Raw genomic sequence first — 18104 nt, 5'->3', positions numbered from 1 at the left:
AACAGTGAGAACTAGAGACCTCTGGAAGGTCATGCCTGCCAATAATGCACCAAATCTTCAATCCAAACACTTCATTAGCACAGGCACACAGCACTCCTGTCATGAGTTACTCTGTGCCTGGGTGTGCTCAGATAAAGAAGAAATCTTCAGGCAGAAATAGGTCAGGGAGCCTGGCTACTGACCACTGAAAATGTATTTATTTTGAATCTTAAAAACAAGGCTTTATAGTGTACATAAATCCCTGGATCCAAATATTGTCAGTACACAGCATGCACAGTCTGTTGCACAGGACTTTTACCTTAAGCAAAAGCAGTAGAAAAGTCTCCTACAATATCAGTTTAAAGCATAATTTTGAGTGAAATTATTCCCACTGAATTATTCCAAACATAATGATCTCTGAGAAACCAAAGTGTCAGGGACAGCTCCTGCCAGGTCTCTCCCATCAGTAATTCTGTTTCCCAGCATCCCTGTTACAATCAAACTAAAAATCTGCACCTGTCCCAGAGGGATTTTTCAGGTAAAGATGAACAAAATCCTGCTTTCAGTTATGCATCCATACTTCCTCTGACATCACTGCAGAGTGGACAGGTCTGTGCCATTCTGTACAGCCTTTTGCAATGCCATCACCACAGAAACCATGAGAAGGGTTGAATTTGAGGGTCACATTATCAAATTGTGAAAATCAGCATCATCTTGGTGCTTCCAAAGGATCTGGTTGCCTTACAGCATTTAAGGATCTGTTCCAGAGTTAAAACAATGACTTGGCACATCCTCTTTAATTGGGAGAATCTTAAAAATCTAACACACTTTCTTCACTGAGCTGTTTATTTATTGGAATGGTTTCACACAGCTGCAAAAGTAATGCTAAACCCATTAGGTCATGCTCTGCTTCCAACCAGCTTCTCAGTACACTTAACAATGGACTAATTCCTACCAGCATTGAATTGCTTTCAGAATGATACTTTGCCACATTTGTATTTTGTGCTAACTCAATTTGTCAGTTCTACTGTTAGAAAAGAAAGAACAGGAATTTAGTCTTCTGTAAAGCTCTGATAGTCCTTTTCTCCCCCTATTTCACTAACTCTGTTCTTTCCTGTCCTTTATTGCACCTGAATCAGAGCAGAAATTTTCTTGCATTTTATTTTGCTATGCTCAAAATTCCAGAATTAATTATCCCCTCTCACTGTCTTAACACCAACTTTTTCTGTATCACCATGGACAAACATTTTCTTCATGTTTTTTGTTAAGTATAGCATAATTGTTCCTGCCTGTGTCTCTGCTCTTTTTCATCCCATTCCACTTTTTTTCTCTTTGCTCTGACTAAATTACTCTTGAAACCACTCTCAACAAACAACTCCTCCATGCTTCGTTTCAGGACAACCCATAAGACTGGTTATTGCATGCTTTTGAAGAACATTGGGTCCTACAGCAAGATAAAGTTTAGTGGGTAAAGAAAGATCATTTTGCTCCTATTCATAACTTTCCCACTGACTCATGATGCACCCTAAGCAAACCATTTAACTCTTTTGTGACCCAAATAATTTTGCAGAGCTACCATATTTCCTCTAGGTCATCTCTCTTCTAGGACAAAAATTCAAGTCAGTTGTCCTTGTGGGACAGTTTTCCACTCTACAGCTCCCTGGTCCCACAGGTGTGAACAGTGATCTTAGCTCTCAGGCTTATTGCTTTGCACTCACTTGTGTTACAAAAACTTCACATGAATATGCCAATCTTCTTGAGCCACGTTTGCCTGTCTAGTTGCTTTATATACACAGTAATTTACACCCTAAACAACCTTTGTGATACTCAGAAATGCTATCAGTGGGTATTTTACGTTTACAGAAAGACTAGGATAACTCAAGTAAAGTAAAATGAAAAATAACAAACAGCTAAAAAACAGATCACAGCAATACACTGTGAAGGTAACCAGGGAAAAGAAAGATCCCAGTTACTGGTGGCTGCAGACATCCCCAGCTAATGCTGCCTGATTAGGTAGATGCCTCTATGCATTACAGCCCAAAGCACATGTCCTGCCTCTAGAGCCACACTGGCCCAGACCACTGAAATGCCTCCATAGTTAGGGACACTAGACTAAGACACTAGACTTTACTAAGATCTTTATTAAAATGTCACAATGGTAGTCAAATGCTTTGGGAAATAAGTTGGGAAATAAATCCTACACCAATCTGAGGAAACAGATTTAAAACTTTTATCAATAAATTAAACTGGACTTACCAACAAGACAGTATTGATAAAAATTAAAATTATTGCCAATTATTGACTTATTTACAACCTGGCTAAGAATCAACTTTTGTATTGTTTTACTTGGGCCTGGTGTCACGTTAACCAGCTAAGCTGGGTCATCCTGATTGCTCTGTTTATTTAATTTTCTTTCCTTAAATATTGGCAGAATACTGTGAAGCTTCCGAAATTTCACTGACATGCCAGGATTTCTTGCAAATGAGACCTTCTCATGAGAGATCTGTTAGAGTTCTTTAGTATATGTTATCTTAGCCTACTGCTTTAAAATTATGGATATTACTTATGATGATGATGAACCTCATCCTTAATTACTTGCAGACTGAAAAGGATTCCATCATACTTCAGTAATACAAATGCTTCATCCAGCACATATTTCAGTACTCAGTATTATTAACAAAACTTGCCTCCTGTTCCTTGTGTCATTGCAAGGCTTTCTCCTCAGGCCACAATTTTCTGTAATACTTTTAGAGTCCTCATTCTATTTTTTATAGTTCATAAATCTCCATGGATATTGATTGCCATAGAGCCTTCCTTTTTAAAAAATAATAAACATCAGTAATTATGACATTTTTAACTTCTGTTGCATTTTTTATGTGCAGGTTTCACTCAAAACATTTTATAAATATTCATTAATCTTCAAAATGTATCTGAGAGGAAAATAAGTAGTGAGAAGCAAACTGTATCAGTGGGAGAGAGTCAAAAAGAGACTTATGTGATCACTGCAAGTATTGCAGAACCAGGACTAGCACAGACAAGTTGTGTTGCAGTCTTTTTCCACACTGCAAATGGAGCTGCACTTTGTAAGGTAAACCTCAGAAAAATTATTATGTTAAATTATCATGCAAAAGTTATTATGCAAAAAATATAAAATCACAGAATTGTTCAGGTTTGAAAAGACCTTTAAGATCATTGAGTCTGATGCTCCAAGTTTTTATGAAATAAAATAGTGCAAAAAGCCTGAGCATCCAAAACCAAAACAAATTATTAAACCATGAATTTCCATAGACCTTGAAGGATAATGAAATTTTACAAAAAATAATTATTGCACTATATAAGACAAATAATGTCAAACAGTCTAATTTGCATTGCTAAGAGACAACCAGAGCAAAGAGAAAGATATAGATTAGATCTGGCTTTTTAGGATTTTGATAATATTTGATATAATATTCTGATAAGCAACTGGAGAAAACCAAAGTGCAAACAAAATCACCATAATACTTGCTTAAAAATACATTAAAAGAGTACTATGACTATGTTACCATTAAACTCAGATCTTCTGTTAGCAATCCCTAAGGATCTGTTCTGATCCAGTCAACCCTTATGTTTTCCTAAACAATGAAGTAGAGATTTTGCAAGCACTTTGAAGGACAAAATTAGATTAAAAATGATCTTTCTATCCAAAGAACTAGACCAAGCCTCCAAAGAAGTTCTAAAAAGGGAGATGAAAAATGCTTGCACTGAGTAAAGGTAAATCATTAGAAAAAATTATCCAGGAAAATACATGGCAAAGCAACAGCAGAGCAGCCAAGGAGTTGGGATGCATAGCAGCAACCTATGCCATATACAGCTGAATTGTTAAACTGTGGAAGAAGGTTTAATCTTTTAAGGCTTCAGTGTATGCAGAGCCCTGGAAGTCCTGACTCATCAAGCAAGCAGATGCAGGACCTACAGGCATCCTACTAACAGTTACTCAGAGTTGGTGACGTATCTCACATTCCACTGAGGCGCAGCTTCTGGAATGACCCCACTGCATCACACAGGCTGTGGAATGTGGTGGGTATCAGGCCGAGTTTAACTCTATCCATCTTCCCAATGAAATCAGCTCGCGAGCTCTGTTAACACCAGTGCAATATGTTCTAGGAGAACAAACATACTCTTGGTATATATCTAATGACTATATAATTTAAAAGGAATGAAATTAGCTGAATTCATGCACATTTTCTGGTTATTTTTCTTCCTTTTGTTCGGTTCCAAAGGTTTGCATAACTTGGAGTTATTTTAAAAAATGCCACATGCTACAGACAGCTCATGTCTATTGTATGTTTGCTCTACTTTATTATCCAAGGAAACACTGAGATTTAGACAAGAAGAGTTAAAGAGTCCAAAAAGCGTTAGGGTTTGGATTACAATTTGAAACATTGCCAAACTTTACTAACAGCAAGACTGAATTCCCCCATGCCTGAAGACAGATAATTCTTAAGCACTACTCATTTTTCCTTTTGGCCAAAAAAAAAAAAACAAAAAAACAAAAAAACAAAAAAACAAAAAAACAAACAAAAAAAAAAAAACCAAAAAAAAAAAACAAACAAAAAAAACCACCAGCCCTGCACCTTTGATACAGTCACCTAAGAGAGCAGATCTAATTCAGTGTGAAGCTGCAGGTCAGCTCCAGACTACAGTGAAAAAAGACCCAAGCTATGAAATCAATCATCTGCTTCAAATAAGTGTGAGGACACAGTTAGGATCAGACCTCAACAATCTGGCAGCTTTCAACATCTCCAAGATAAAGTTGGGGTGATTCCCTGAGATTTATCTTCACAGAGAAATGAGGGAGGAAAGTCTCTCTCCTAAAAGCATACCTCTCCTGCCTCTGTTTTGACACCAACTGCTCTCTGAGTTCCAGTATTCTTTTGGCCTCCTTCCTTGGAAATGCAGTGAGGTCTCTGTGGAGCTCGCCTTGGTTCCCCTCTCAGACAGCTGTGACTAATTCAATGTTCAAGCTCTTGAGTTAATTCTCTCATTAGATCACTTTCCTTCTTCATGGAATAATTATTCCCACAGGAGAAATGAGAAAGAATGAAACAATATTGTGCTAGTATCTGACACACTGCATCCAGGATGTTTATTTTAAATCAAATTGCCTGGAATTGATCCAGATCTATGGCTTAAACACAAGAATCTTCAAAGTGGTGGGGAACTGTAGCTGTGCATGTTACACAACATTCCCCATTTCACTGGAATTTCTCCAAACTTCCTGCTAGGTAAGTGTACCTAGAACACAAACCTCTCCACACAAGTAGGTCAGGTGACACAATCCTTTCATTGCTGGGGCATATTTGAGGACTGAAAAAGGTTTTTTTCCTTGTTTTATTTTTTTTTTTTTACCACATACCAATCCTTTTTCCACCCAATGCTATTGTGAAGGTGAAGCCTGGAGCACACAGTAGTGAAATATTGCCAGTGCTCCTGAAACCACAAGCCAATATCTGTGCCTTACTCACTGGGAATGTCACATTCCCTCTGAAACCTCCCGTGGCTCTGATGTGTTCCCCAGTTTTGCTGCCTGGCTCCCCAGGGCATAGCTGGTCACTGGAGGGGGCAACACTTCCCTCAACTGGATGCCAGCACAGCCTGTGCTGCAGCACCTTTGGTGGGATCTGAATACTTAGGAGTTTCTCAAACCCCAGTTCAAGAGTGCTAAACCTCTCTGGACCGACAACTCTGATACCAGGCTGTTACCTTAATGCCGCCTTTACCTCAAGTCACATTACAGTGAAAACAGTAAATACTTAGTTACGAATTTCAAAACAGAAAAAAAGTTCACAAAGGCTTCTAAAGATGGGAGAGGGGGGGGAGAGGGGGGAGAGGGGCGGGGCGAGCTGTACAGTTTCCCAAGCCATTAACAGTTCAGCTGAAAAATGGACGGAGCCATCATCACCTTGCTGATAGTGTGAAAACTTAAATGTTTTCACACAAGCCCTGTATTGTGGGACTGCCTGTGCAGAAAGACTGTCTTTGGGGACCCCTCTTGCTCTCTGTGTTTGGGTCAATTTCAGTTCAGACCTCTACCCTACACGCACATACACACATATTCATCAAGATTCATTAACCCTCACAGGAATAAAGGTAATAGCTCTTGGGCCTGGCCCAACCCTGTCGAGAGAGAGTGTTCTCATGCCTGGCTTGAGTCTGGAAAATGTGTTACCTCCCTGTGAAGCACAACCCACTGAGGTAGGAAACATTCAGACCCTGAAGGGAAGCTTCTTTATCCACCGAAGCTTATGTATCACGTGAAAGCATAAGCTGACAACAGGTTTATGCAGGTATCTAATTAGAATATAGTGTCTGTAGCTCATTAGAGGCTTTTGGCTGAGTAGACAAACACAGTAAGCAGTCGTGATTATCACCATTGGGGTGATAATGGGGTAAACCAATCCTGTCTTTGAGAAATACAAGTAGCCAGGGAGCCTTTTCTCTCCTCCAGGCTGAAGAGTGTGAAGTCCAGCAGCCTGCCTTGTCTTACCCCTTCAAGGGATGCACAACAGCATCCACCAACTGTGCATCCACAGACTGCTGATCTGCATCATTGCTTTGGGCATGCAATGGCATCCAAAGTAAATGGGACATCTGGGATAAACCTAGACCTTAACAGAGACAAGGTGTCTTGGAAGTGTAAGAGATGTAGCTTAGATGCTTGTAATACAGATGCTTGTACTCCTCATGAGCTCTTGGTAGCTCTGCACTTTTGCAATTTTGGCTTTCCTGGGAGAAGTTTGAGTCCAAATCCTCATGGAATTTAGGGAAGTGAAGCAAAAATGGTTGTATCCTATTACCTGCACATCAAACCACAAAGCTCCTTTCCATTTTGGTGAGGCCGTATAACACCTCTCCTCTGACAGATCCAGTGCATTGCATTACATGTAGCAACTACAGTGGGTAATTAGTAACAAAAATGATAACTGCCTGTACTATTAAGAGGTTACAGCAGATGCCTTAGCACAGAGGGCAAAGTGCAGAGATGCAGTTTGCGACAGGAAGTGAAGATTTCATACCCACTAAACTGAGGGAGGAATTAGACCTGGCACATTCTGGTTGCAATGGAAAGTGGCTCCCTATCACAAAAGATCCCATGGGATTTGATGTACCTACAAATAGTCAAGGCCTGAGTTTCATGTCTCCTCTGCAACAGGGAATTTTAGCAGCCAAGGGGTTTAAAGTCAAAATGGTCCCCAAAAATGCAGGTGTAATGGACAGGTTGTGATAAGAAGCAGTCAGGCAAAACTTCACATTCAAACCAATTATTACTCTTTTTAGGTTTTGGGGTGGGTGTTTGGTTTTTTTGGGTTTTTTAAGACTAAGAGCTCTCCATCTTTATCACATTCGGGAAAAAAAAAACAAAAACAAAAACAAAACAACAACAACAACAACAAAAAAAAAAAACCTCAACAACGACAGACTTAAATCATACTGTAATAGAGGAGAGATTCAGCATCCGCACAGGCAACACCTTTCAGCCTCCCGATTTTGTTAATATTCTAATACGTCACTCTGCAGTCCCGGTTTTATTAATGTTCCAATACATCTCTCTGCGGTAACAGCGGCACCTGCAGGATTCGGGAAAAGCAGCACAGACACCTCCCATGGCGCGGCAGAATATCATCCAGGCATCTGGAAAGGTTTTCCTGAGAACCCTTCAGCCAGAGAAATCTGAGCAGCCATGGGCGTCTGTGGGACAGGGATTTTTCAAGAGAAAACCTGGGTAGTTTTTTGTGAGAATCTTCTCACTGTTTTGGCAGGGTGGCAGCAGCATTTCTGAGCAGGTGTGGGCAGTGGGACATGTTGAGGAGCACAGGGCATGCCTTTTATGCCTTTTTTTGTCACCTGTCCTACATCACAGTCAGCATTCACCTGGCTTATTGGCAAATATATTTTAAAAAGTCTATTATATTAAAAGTGAAAACATTTTTAATTCCTTCACTACAGTGACTGCCATTCTTGGTGTTGGTTAATCAAAAGGCCTCCTCATTACATGGTGCAATTTCACGCTGTCAAAGGTACTTTCAGCCTTATTCCTGAAAATCTACAGTATGTTTTGGGAGATTCACAATAGTATATGGGGTCATTATCTCCATCCTGTACAGCTCCTGTACAGGCCTGTGTGGCCACAGAAGACGCCTGCTGAAGAAGTGCTCTTTGCTGGGGGCAGAACCATGAACACAGCACAGCACAGGCCTTTGGGGCAAAATGAGCTCTCTCACCAACGTTATTTTGTGTCTGTAAATCTGGCACTAATGGTGTGAAACCCTAGTGCTGGCCAAGAGTCTAACAGCTGACATCAGCCAGCCAGTGAGCCACTGGCATTTAGGAGAATTCTAAGCCTTTTACTCACAGGCCACTTCCAATGAATAAAACGTCAGCACGAGAGGGGTCTGGTTTCTTTTACTGATGCATCAAAGAAAGAAAAACTTCAATGTATTTATTAGCCAAGTTTAAAATGTATAGATTTATATCAGCATGCATCCAACTGTGTACTTGCAGAAACCTTCTCTCTAGATCTATGTTTTCTATGGGTATTTTTTGAAGACCAACTTGAAATGTAATTAGAATGTAATGCTGATGAAGAGAGAAACCGACAGCCCCCAGAGGGTATCATGATTCAAATTCTTTCCAAAAGTACATTTAAAAGTTATTACAATGAAATGCAGACTCATGAGAAAAGCCTGAGGGACCATGACCATTGTAACTGTGAGCAGACATGTTTTTCTTTCCCAGTCTCACAGTAAATAGATATGGAAGCCTTCCAAGTGGCTCTCTGATCACTTTTTGCTCTGGCTGGATGTTATGCTCCTGGAACAGTTGTGGAAAACTCCAGACATGTTTTTCTCTCAGAATTAGTGCCAGGTCTGCTGGACCCAGTGACTGCGTGCATTTAACTCAGTATGGGATGTTCATCCCCCATCGGTGCTCAGGCATGCCATGACTCAGGGAATTACACAGACTAAGATGGAAGCACACTCTGCCTCAGGATCAGTGCTGACCTCAGTGACCCACATGGCACTGCTACAGGACACTGATGAAACATCCATGCTGGAATGAAGAGGAAGGCCCACACATGGCATGACATTACGGACAAAGGGGGTGCTGTGCTGCACCTGCCTGTCACATTCCTGGAACAGTTGTGGAAAACTCAGGAGGGATGCTTTTCTCTCAGAATCAGTGTCAGCTCTGCCAGACCCAGTGATCATGTGCATTTACCTCAGTATGTGATGCTTATCCCCTGTCAATACTGCTCTGCTGCCACAGTCCCAGGCAGTGTCCCTGCCTCCCATCTCTGCAGTTCCCTGGGCTGGTGGCAGCTGCAATCTCTCCCCAACATAGCCATATTTCTCACAAGCACAAATCGAGGTGGACAGGGACCCAGTTTGCAAGAGCATGACTAGGACTGAGGGACAGAGGTTGTGAAGGCAGTGACTGGGTGAATAACCTATTGCGGGACCAGTTTTAACCACAAACAAGCTCTTTGTAGAGCGGGGACCAGAGGTGTCTGTAGGGGTGCACAGGGTCTCCTCACTTTAAAATGGACATTGAGGTGCTGGAGCATGCCCAGGGAAAGCAACAAAGCTAGAAAACATGTCTTTTGAGGAGCAGCTGAGGCAGCAGGGGTTGCTCAGTCTCAAGGAGGCTCAGGGGGGACCTCACTGCTCTCTACAACTCCCTGGAAGGAGGTTATAGTGAGGAGGGGGTCAGTTTCTTTTACTGCAGTGAGAGGACCAGAGGAAATGACCTTAAGCTAAGACAGGGGAGACTCAGATTAGATGTTAGGAAAAAATTTTCACTATTCAAGTGGTCAGGCAGTGGAATAGGTTGTCCAGGGAAGTGGTGGAGTCCAGCCCTGGAGGTGTTTAAGAGGCATCTGGATCTGGCACTGGGTGATATGGTTTAGCAGTTTAGGGGTTACAGGGGCAGTGCTGGGTGGACCATTGGAATGAATAATCTTAAAGGTCTCTTCCAGCCTTGATCATTCCGTGGTTCCTGTGGGGCCTCACGGGGCCAGGTGCCCAGGCAGGTGCATAGACAAAGAAGTGAACAGAGGTACCTGAACCAGTGCCGCCGTGAGGGCAGTGTGCTCGGCACACAGAGCCCTCGGTACACGCGGAGCCCTCACAAACCACACAGAGAGCCCACACAGCTCCCTCAGCACCGCCCGTCACGGCGCCCGCCCCGTCCAGGCAGAGCCGCCTCAGCGCGGAGCGCGCCCCCCCGGCGCACGCGCCCGGGCGGGAGGAGCGTGGCGCGTGCGCGGCGCGGCGCGGGGCGGGCGCCGGGGGGTGCCGGTGCCGCAGCAGCGATGGCGGCGAGTGCCGGGATGGGCAAGGGCGCCTCTGGCTCCAGCTCCAGCTCCATCTCCAGTTCCGAGCGGCACGCCCGCCTCCTCCTGGCCCAGATCAACCGGCTGCGCGCCGGGCACAGCTTCTGCGACGTGCGGCTGGAGGTGGGCCCGGAGGCGTTCTCCGTGCACCGCCTGGTGCTGGCGGCCAGCAGCCCGTACTTCGCGGCGCTGTTCGCGGGCGGCATGAAGGAGTCCGGGCGGGACGTGGTGCGGATCGCGGGCGTGGAGGCGGACACCTTCCACACGCTGCTCGACTTCATCTACACAGGTGAGGGCTGGCGGGGGGACGGGGGGCGGGTGCCTGGCGGCCAGAGGCTGGAGCGGGACCCCGCTGTGGTTTGGTGCCCGCAGGGGTGGTGAGCATCGCGGAGCACAACGTCCAGGAGCTCATCGTCGCCGCGGACATGCTGCAGCTCACCGAGGTGGTGGAGCTCTGCTGCGAGTTCCTCAAGGGCCAGATCGACCCGCTGAACTGCATCGGCCTCTTCCAGTTCTCCGAGCAGATCGCCTGTCACGACTTGATGGAGTTCACCGAGAGCTACATCCACGCGCACTTCCTGGAGGTGCAGGGCGGGGAGGAGTTCCTGGCGCTCACCAAGGAGCAGCTCGTGAAGATCCTGCGGAGCGAGGACCTGAGCATCGAGGACGAGTACCAGGTTTTCACAGCAGCGATGCAATGGATTCTGAAGGATGTGGGGAAAAGAAAGAAATATGTCGTAGAAGTACTGGAGCCTGTTCGATTCCCTCTGCTACCAGCACAAAGGCTGTTGAAATACATAGAAAGTAAGTGAAAGAAGGAATATCAGATGCATGTATGTGAGCAAACCATGTGCTGTTCAGAGTTACTGGGCTTTGATGGACTATTCTTTACATTAGTAGCATCATAAGTGAAAATATTTATAGCAAACAAGCTATATTTTTTAAAAAATAAGTACAGCTAATAAAAAAACAAGCACATGCTTTTGAAAACACCTTATAAAAGTAACGAGCATTGATTTGTCTGCTGTTTTAGGAGAAGTTAGTAATTTTTCTACAACCGAATTGCTTACAGTTTGTTACTTATCACTGTGCCTTTTTTTAAATTCTGCTCATTTTATTCTTATTCTGCTTATGTTACTCTTGAAGGTATTCCAGATTTCAGTCTTCGGGTGGCCCTGCAAACTCTGTTGAAAGAATATTGTGAAGTCTCTAAGTCTCCCAAAGAGAACAAGGTCAGCAGTTTTCTGCAGGCTTCTAAAGGTCGTCCCCGGAGGAAAGCCAGGAAGTACCTTTATGCAGTAGGTTAGAATGTGGCTGTTTGAACCTTACAAAACAAATGAAGTAGTATCTCAGAATGCAGTACTGAAGGAGATACTCGAGGATTTTTTAAAAAATCAAAATAATAAAAAGATACCAAAACGTTTCATCATGGCTGAGTTACCATGTTAGCAGTTTTGATTAGAATTGCACAAGTGTCCAGCATTCACATTTCTTGTCATTGTGACATGGCATTCAAAACCCAGATTTGCTGTTCAAAAATAATTTGCCTTGGGTGGAAATCTGCAAATTAGCAGAGGATTTACCCAGGGCTCACTGCTGGAATGGTGTATGCATATTCACTGCACATTTTGTTCTGATGGCTGAAGTTTTCTCTGTGCAGGACACTTTGGTTCATATGATGGGATACTTGAAATTCCAAGTTTTCAGCAAAGCTGCAGTTTTATATTGGAAGGGAACATGTTTGTTTCACTCTGTGGGCAGTAACACCAGTTTAGAGAGCAAAGGCTGTTGGCTGATCCTTGTCTTTTACTGACAACATAAATTCTAATATTTGTAGTGTTGTGGCATCAGCTCAGCACAATTTCCATGACCCTCAAGGCAACTGTTCTTCCTTGTATGCCAGAGAAGTGAAGCTACTTGGAAAAATCCAATTCTTTCTAGAAGTGGCTAATGGCTGTTAGTGTAATATTTTTAATGGTTTAGATATAGGAGCATGAGGATGAACAGGAAGCTCTTACTTGGCCTCTGCACTTGCTTTCCAGGTGGGTACACCCGACTGCAGGGAGGACGCTGGAGTGACAGCAGAGCCCTCAGCTGTGTGGAGCGGTTTGACACCTTCAGCCACTACTGGACCACAGTGTCCTCTCTCCACCAGGCCCGGAGCGGACTGGGGGTGGCTGTGGTGGGAGGAATGGTCTATGCCATTGGAGGTAACAGCTGAAATAAGCTTTCTTTCTTACATGAATGCTAGAGGACTCATGTATGGAGACTTTCAAAATTATTCTTCTTTTAAGTGGTTTTGAGGATAATACAATTTTTATGTGTAATAACAAAGGAATTGGGTTCCTTGATTCTCTACTGTCACTGCTCTGTGAATGCCTGTTAGGGATCCTGTACTGGCCAGTTTTTACTAAGCTGCTCTCCCCTCATGGTGTAGTACAGGTTACCATATAGATGTGTGCAAATATATTCAGAGATGTTGGCTATTCTGGGGGCTTTTGTACCACCACTAAATGGAATTTATTTTCTTACTTACAGTCTAGGAGAAGCCCATAGCATAAAAGGCAGTAGCACAGGACAGACCACTTGTGCACTGCCTGCCTGGAAAGGCTCATTATGTCTCTTTGCACAAGGATGTGATGAGTAACTCTGCCAGCCCATCACAAAAGAATGCATATGTACTGTTCTTGTCACCGCAGAGCTCATTCTTTGGTCTTGAAAACCGAGTCAGTTGTGCTGAGGAGTAAAACGTGCAGCACTGTGGTTGTTTACCTCTCTGATGTTTTCAGTAACATTTCAGGAACTATTGATGAAAGTGGTTCCCAGTGATGATTCATGTATAATCATCTCTATGTATACATGAAGCTTTTGCTACATTGGCTGTTTCACCAAAAGATAAATCTTGTAGTCAAATGTTGCTTGTCCTGGAAGAAGTTGAAGACTGTTTCAATACCTGCAGTGCAAAAGATTGCATTTCCCCTGACTCTTTCTTGCTTTTATTATGCAGGTGAGGACAACTCAATGATTTTTGACTGTACTGAATGTTATGATCCTGTTACTAAGCAATGGACAACCGTGGCTTCCATGAACCATCCCCGTTGTGCATTGGGAGTGTGCACATGCTATGGTGCCATCTATGCTTTGGGTAAGTTGTGGGGTTTTTCTAGGTGAAGTTAAAGATGTTAATTCATAGAGCTTGTGCATTGATTTGATCTTAAATATTACATCTTGGTGATGCAAATTCGCAAACTTAAGTTTTGAAAAACAGCTGTGTCCATAAATATTAACATATATGCTAAATCTCCGTGGATTAGTTATTGTTTAGTTACAATTTATTTCCATTGTAGACTGACTGCATGCTGATTTCAGAATTTGTCCTGGAACAGTCCACTGCATGTCTAAAAATGCAGCTAATACACAACTTTGTGCCATTAAATTCCTTCCTGTGTTTGCTGTTATTTGCAGGAGGCTGGGTTGGAGCAGAGATTGGCAACACAATTGAAAGATTTGATCCTGAAGAGAATAGTTGGGATGTGGTGGGAAGCATGGCTAAGCCCCGGTACTGCTTTGGGTGTTGTGAAATGCAAGGTGAATATTGTTAAGTTTATATCCCTAAATAGTTCCAACAGCCATTGGATTCTGAAGCTTTGTGTCTCAGTCATGAATTCTTACCTTTGTCTTTTACTGAGCTGTCAGTCACACATACTTGTGCCTCACTTGTTTGTTGTTCTAATAGTCTATTTTTAATTCTGCAGAAATCAAAGTCTCCTGCTTTTATCTCACAAAAAGTTTTTACATGGCTGCCAGTATGGTTATGCAGCTAGTCTTTTAGCAGATGATTGTTCTTTCTGATACTGCTTTTATTTATCTTCCATATTTGGGTTTGCATGTTTTTCTTTGTGACAATCTGAAGACTTGCCACAGGTTATTTTAAGACAGACATGTCTAAATACTTGATCAATAAATGTGCTTACTAAGTATTTGATCCCGACCAGGTCAGCAGTTGCAACCTTCTGAATTCCTTCCCCTGCACAGAGCTTCTAGTACTCAAGCCTCAAGCTGCTCATGCAAAAGCTTTATGTATTCTACTACTGAGCAAAAGGAGGATTTTCTGACATTCTTTAACTATCTTAATGTCAGGCTGAAACTTGTGTTGTGATAGTTAATTTTCTGTCTGTATTATGAAGCCTAAAAGAGGAGAAACTCTGTTTCTGCAGGTTTGATTTATGTCATTGGTGGTATCAGCAGTGAAGGAGTAGAGCTGCGTTCTGTCGAAGTCTATGACCCCATCTCTAAACGCTGGTCTGAGCTCGCTCCAATGGGCACCCGAAGAGCCTATCTTGGTGTAGCTGCTCTCAACGATTGTATCTATGCTGTGGGAGGCTGGAATGAATCCCAGGATGCACTTGCTAGTGTAGAAAGATACTCATTCGAAGAGGTATGGCAGAGTCCCTTCTTTTCATAAATGTAGATTGCATCAGCTTTGTGTAAGATGCTATAGAGCCTGCTTCCTTTCTTTAAAAAGAAAAAGCTGGAAATTCCATTTCCTTTTCACTACTGGCTGGGTATCTTGAGTGAAAAAAAGCTTTGGTGATCTCAGGGTCTGTCCTAAGTAGTTGTCATGGTTTAACTTTGCACAGATATACTGTAGTTTGGTAAATACTTCTTAGGGTTAAGATGAGAGGATAGATTTCCCCTCTGGAATAGAAAGCTCAATAATCTGAATAGAGAGAAAAAAACTCATTGTAAAGATAAGAGTTACCTTTTATTGCAAAATTTGAGGATCTTCTTCTGCATCAAAATGTAGTGGTGTTTCAGCATGACTAGAAGAAGATAACAATTTTTTCCAGACTGTTATTGCTCATGTTTTTATGATGCTCTTTGGAAGAGTAGCTACTCTTAAAAGCAGAACGTAATCCCATGTGCCATCTGTTTTGCTTTTCAAATTGAATCTAGTTTTCCTGTTTCCCCCACCTCAAACTATACCATGCTCTATTTTAGAGACTGACTGCATCTTGCAGTGACTGAAGAAAGGGAGGGGTGTTGTGTGCAGACAGTATGGGATTTGCTCTTTAGAGATTACCACAATTTGGACCCCTTGTGAAAGTGTTGTCATTCCTGTCTTTGTAATCCTCTGGATATTGTAAACATACAGCATTTAAGCCTGTGAAGTGTATACACAGTGTTCTTTGTATATGTTTCAGTCCTTAAGCTTTAAAAGTTACTTTAGCAGAATCAGGGCTTGCCCTAAAGCTATTTCTTCATCTTTCACTGTTTTGTTAGGAAAAGTGGGTTGAAGTTGCATCAATGAAGATCCCAAGAGCTGGTGTTTGTGTTGTGGCTGTGAATGGACTTCTCTATGCCTCAGGAGGCCGAGCTCCCAGTCCTGATTTTGCTGCTCCAGTAACCTCTGACTCTGTTGAAGTTTATAACCCTCACATGGACAGCTGGACTGAAATTGCCAACATGATCACCAGCCGCTGTGAAGGAGGTGTTGCTGTGCTGTAAAACACAAAGAAGAAAACTCATTCAAGGAATGAGTCAATGATGTCTCCTCAGATTTCCTGTTTCGTTGGCCAGAAACCTTTTTTAACACAGGAGCTTCAGTGGAGAATTAGATCAGAGGGATTTTCCTGAGCAAAAGAAAAAGCCCTTCAAAGTAAATTGGCTTATCCAGTGTCTTTCTCAGGAAGTATTCTGTTAACAGTAGGAAGGCCTCTTAGAACTGGATTAAGCTCACTGAAATAAATGGTGAATTTGCCCTGTAAAAATCTGAAGAAATAATTCCAACACATTAGAGACATTAATCAAGTTGTTACTGAGCTGGCACTTGCAATCTGGAAGTGGATTACTGTCAACAGCAAGGAGTTACCTGTAGGTAAGATCAGATGGGTGATTTGGATGGCATTAGTTCTTTTTCTGGCAGAAAACAAGGAAGAGAAGATAACACAGGAAAGACTTGGTGCTTCTACTTATGTCCTTGATGCATTTAAGCCTCTTTTCTGTGGCTGGACATAGTGGGCATTAAATATTAATTGGATCTTCACTTTCTGGCCACTCCACAAATTGGAATGGTGAGTGGATGAGAATTTCCTATTCTAGAAGGTTGTCCTCACAGTTCTATTAATGCCATTCCCCTTCAGCACTGGCTTTTCTTCTCAGTGGTGTCAGTGATGCCAGTAGAGCTCCATTTTGTGTAAGCTCTGGTGAATTTTAAATGCAAATGCTATTCGTTAGATTGGCTATTCTGTTTAGGACTGCTCTTAGTATAAAAACACAGGGAAAGGTTTCTGCCCCTATATTTTTTTCCCCATAGTCAAATGTGTTTTTACCCTGTGTGACACATGCTGAGACTTGGCATTGAATACTTGCTGTTCTACAAGACACACTCTTCCACCTTCTCTACATCTTGTATCCTGCCTCATCCAAGTTTGAGCCAGTGGAGGTTTCTGTGATAGAATTAACTGCATTTAGCATTAAACTGATGATATCAGTGTGCTCTTAAGGAGTTTGCATTTAGCTCGGACACACTTAGTAAAACAATACTACAAAGAGTTTGGAGTTATTTCTAGATTCAAGTTGTTTTTTGCACACACTGTGGCTGCATTTTCAGCACAGCTCTGGATGATTTGGATGAAGACTGAAGTGAGGCTGCTTGAATTTTGATAGACAGTGTTATTCTGGAACACCAAACCACAACTGGATTGTCACAAAACAGGAAGCCTGGCACTTTGTAGACAAAGGAGCATTCATGCTGTTTAGGTCAATATCCCCTGTGTAAAATTAACAAATTATTACATGATAAATCCTCCAAGGTGACTGTTGCAGGTACCTTAATAATCGAGGTCCTAAAATCTAACAAAGTTGGGCTAAAACATGCTAGATGATGGAGAGTTTCACTAATTGTTCCATAATCTTGTGTGTGCTTTTACTTCAAAGAATTTGTGTCTGAATTAATGGTTTGATTTTTTTCAAGTATAAGCTTGTTTAAACTGTTTTTCATAATAAAATGTATTTTCAGAACTGACTGGAATGCTCTTGAAGAGGTTGCTTCCATAACTTAGTAAGCTATATTACTAGCACTTTCATATAATAGGTCATGTTTTCTTTTTATTGGAAATCCTGTTTCTCAGTAGAACACTAGGGAAAGATTGATTATAATTTTGACTATTTGAGTGGTGGAAGTAACAGGCTTCTGTAGTAAAATACTCATGTATTTCTCTTCTCAGTGTAAAATCACTCAGACTTCTTGGGAGTCTGACTGTCTTGCCAGCTCTGTTCAGCCCTCTGTGGGATGAAATTACAGGTAATATTTCTTAGTCTTTCTTCTTTGCATTTCAGGATCCCTCTTGGAATCATTTGAGAAACACTACCTTAGCTGTATTTTATTAGTTTGGGACCTACAGGTTTACTTCTGATCCCTACCTGTAAACTTTCTGGTTTAATGGAGCTTGAGGGAATCTACAGTTGTCTGAAGTTACCTTCTCCAGGTTTTGTAACTGATTCTGTCATGTTTGAATGAAACTGTGAAGCTGGTTGATTATGGTCTCTGATCATCAGCACCTCTTTTACCTAATCAAGACAAAAACAGGACTCTTCTCTGGACCCATCTTAAAAGATGCCATGTCTAAGTAAGAAGGAATAGAAAAATCATTTTCATTCACAAACTCAATTTTATTTCCTTTATGTTCAGAAAGCTCTGAAATATATTGTTTAATAGGGTACTTTCATAGTTCAGCATAGAGCAACTGAT

The 18104-nt window shown here is 42.1% G+C and overlaps 2 protein-coding genes across 4 annotated transcripts in view; one reads left to right on the top strand and one right to left on the bottom strand.

Moving 5' to 3' along the window:
* MAST2 (microtubule associated serine/threonine kinase 2) overlaps positions 1 to 10174 on the bottom strand; it is a 216102-nt gene extending 205928 nt beyond the window's left edge. The window contains exon 1 of one of the 3 annotated variants that reach the window (XM_053985491.1): positions 10079 to 10174. The gene's annotated coding sequence lies outside the window, so the exon portion shown is untranslated. Of the gene's footprint in view, positions 1 to 4841; positions 4860 to 7450; positions 7578 to 10078 lie in introns of those variants that run through there. The other 2 variants (XM_053985492.1, XM_053985493.1) reach the window with 2 other exon arrangements.
* Positions 10175 to 10330: 156 nt separating this feature from the next.
* On the top strand, positions 10331 to 17378 carry IPP (intracisternal A particle-promoted polypeptide). Its single transcript, XM_053985605.1, has 8 exons — positions 10331 to 10640; positions 10724 to 11155; positions 11498 to 11653; positions 12394 to 12561; positions 13359 to 13496; positions 13817 to 13939; positions 14569 to 14789; positions 15635 to 17378. The coding sequence occupies exons 1-8, from the start codon at positions 10331 to 10333 to the stop codon at positions 15857 to 15859; spliced, it is 1773 nt and encodes a 590-aa protein (XP_053841580.1). The 3' UTR covers positions 15860 to 17378.
* Positions 17379 to 18104: the final 726 nt, after the last annotated feature.

The sequence above is a fragment of the Vidua macroura genome, chromosome 9, assembly GCF_024509145.1.
Source record: "Vidua macroura isolate BioBank_ID:100142 chromosome 9, ASM2450914v1, whole genome shotgun sequence".
Taxonomy (NCBI): domain Eukaryota; kingdom Metazoa; phylum Chordata; class Aves; order Passeriformes; family Viduidae; genus Vidua; species Vidua macroura.
Note: the sequence above shows the minus strand (reverse complement) of the source record. Positions and strands in the feature narration are given on the sequence as shown.

Coding starts and splice junctions, on each gene's coding strand:
- IPP (XM_053985605.1), top strand. CDS start 10,331: ATGGCGGCGAGTGCCGGGATGGGCAAGGGCGCCTCTGGCTCCAGCTCC. Junction 11,156..11,497: donor GCTGTTGAAATACATAGAAA/GTAAGTGAAAGA, acceptor TTACTCTTGAAG/GTATTCCAGATTTCAGTCTT. Junction 11,654..12,393: donor GAAGTACCTTTATGCAGTAG/GTTAGAATGTGG, acceptor CTTGCTTTCCAG/GTGGGTACACCCGACTGCAG.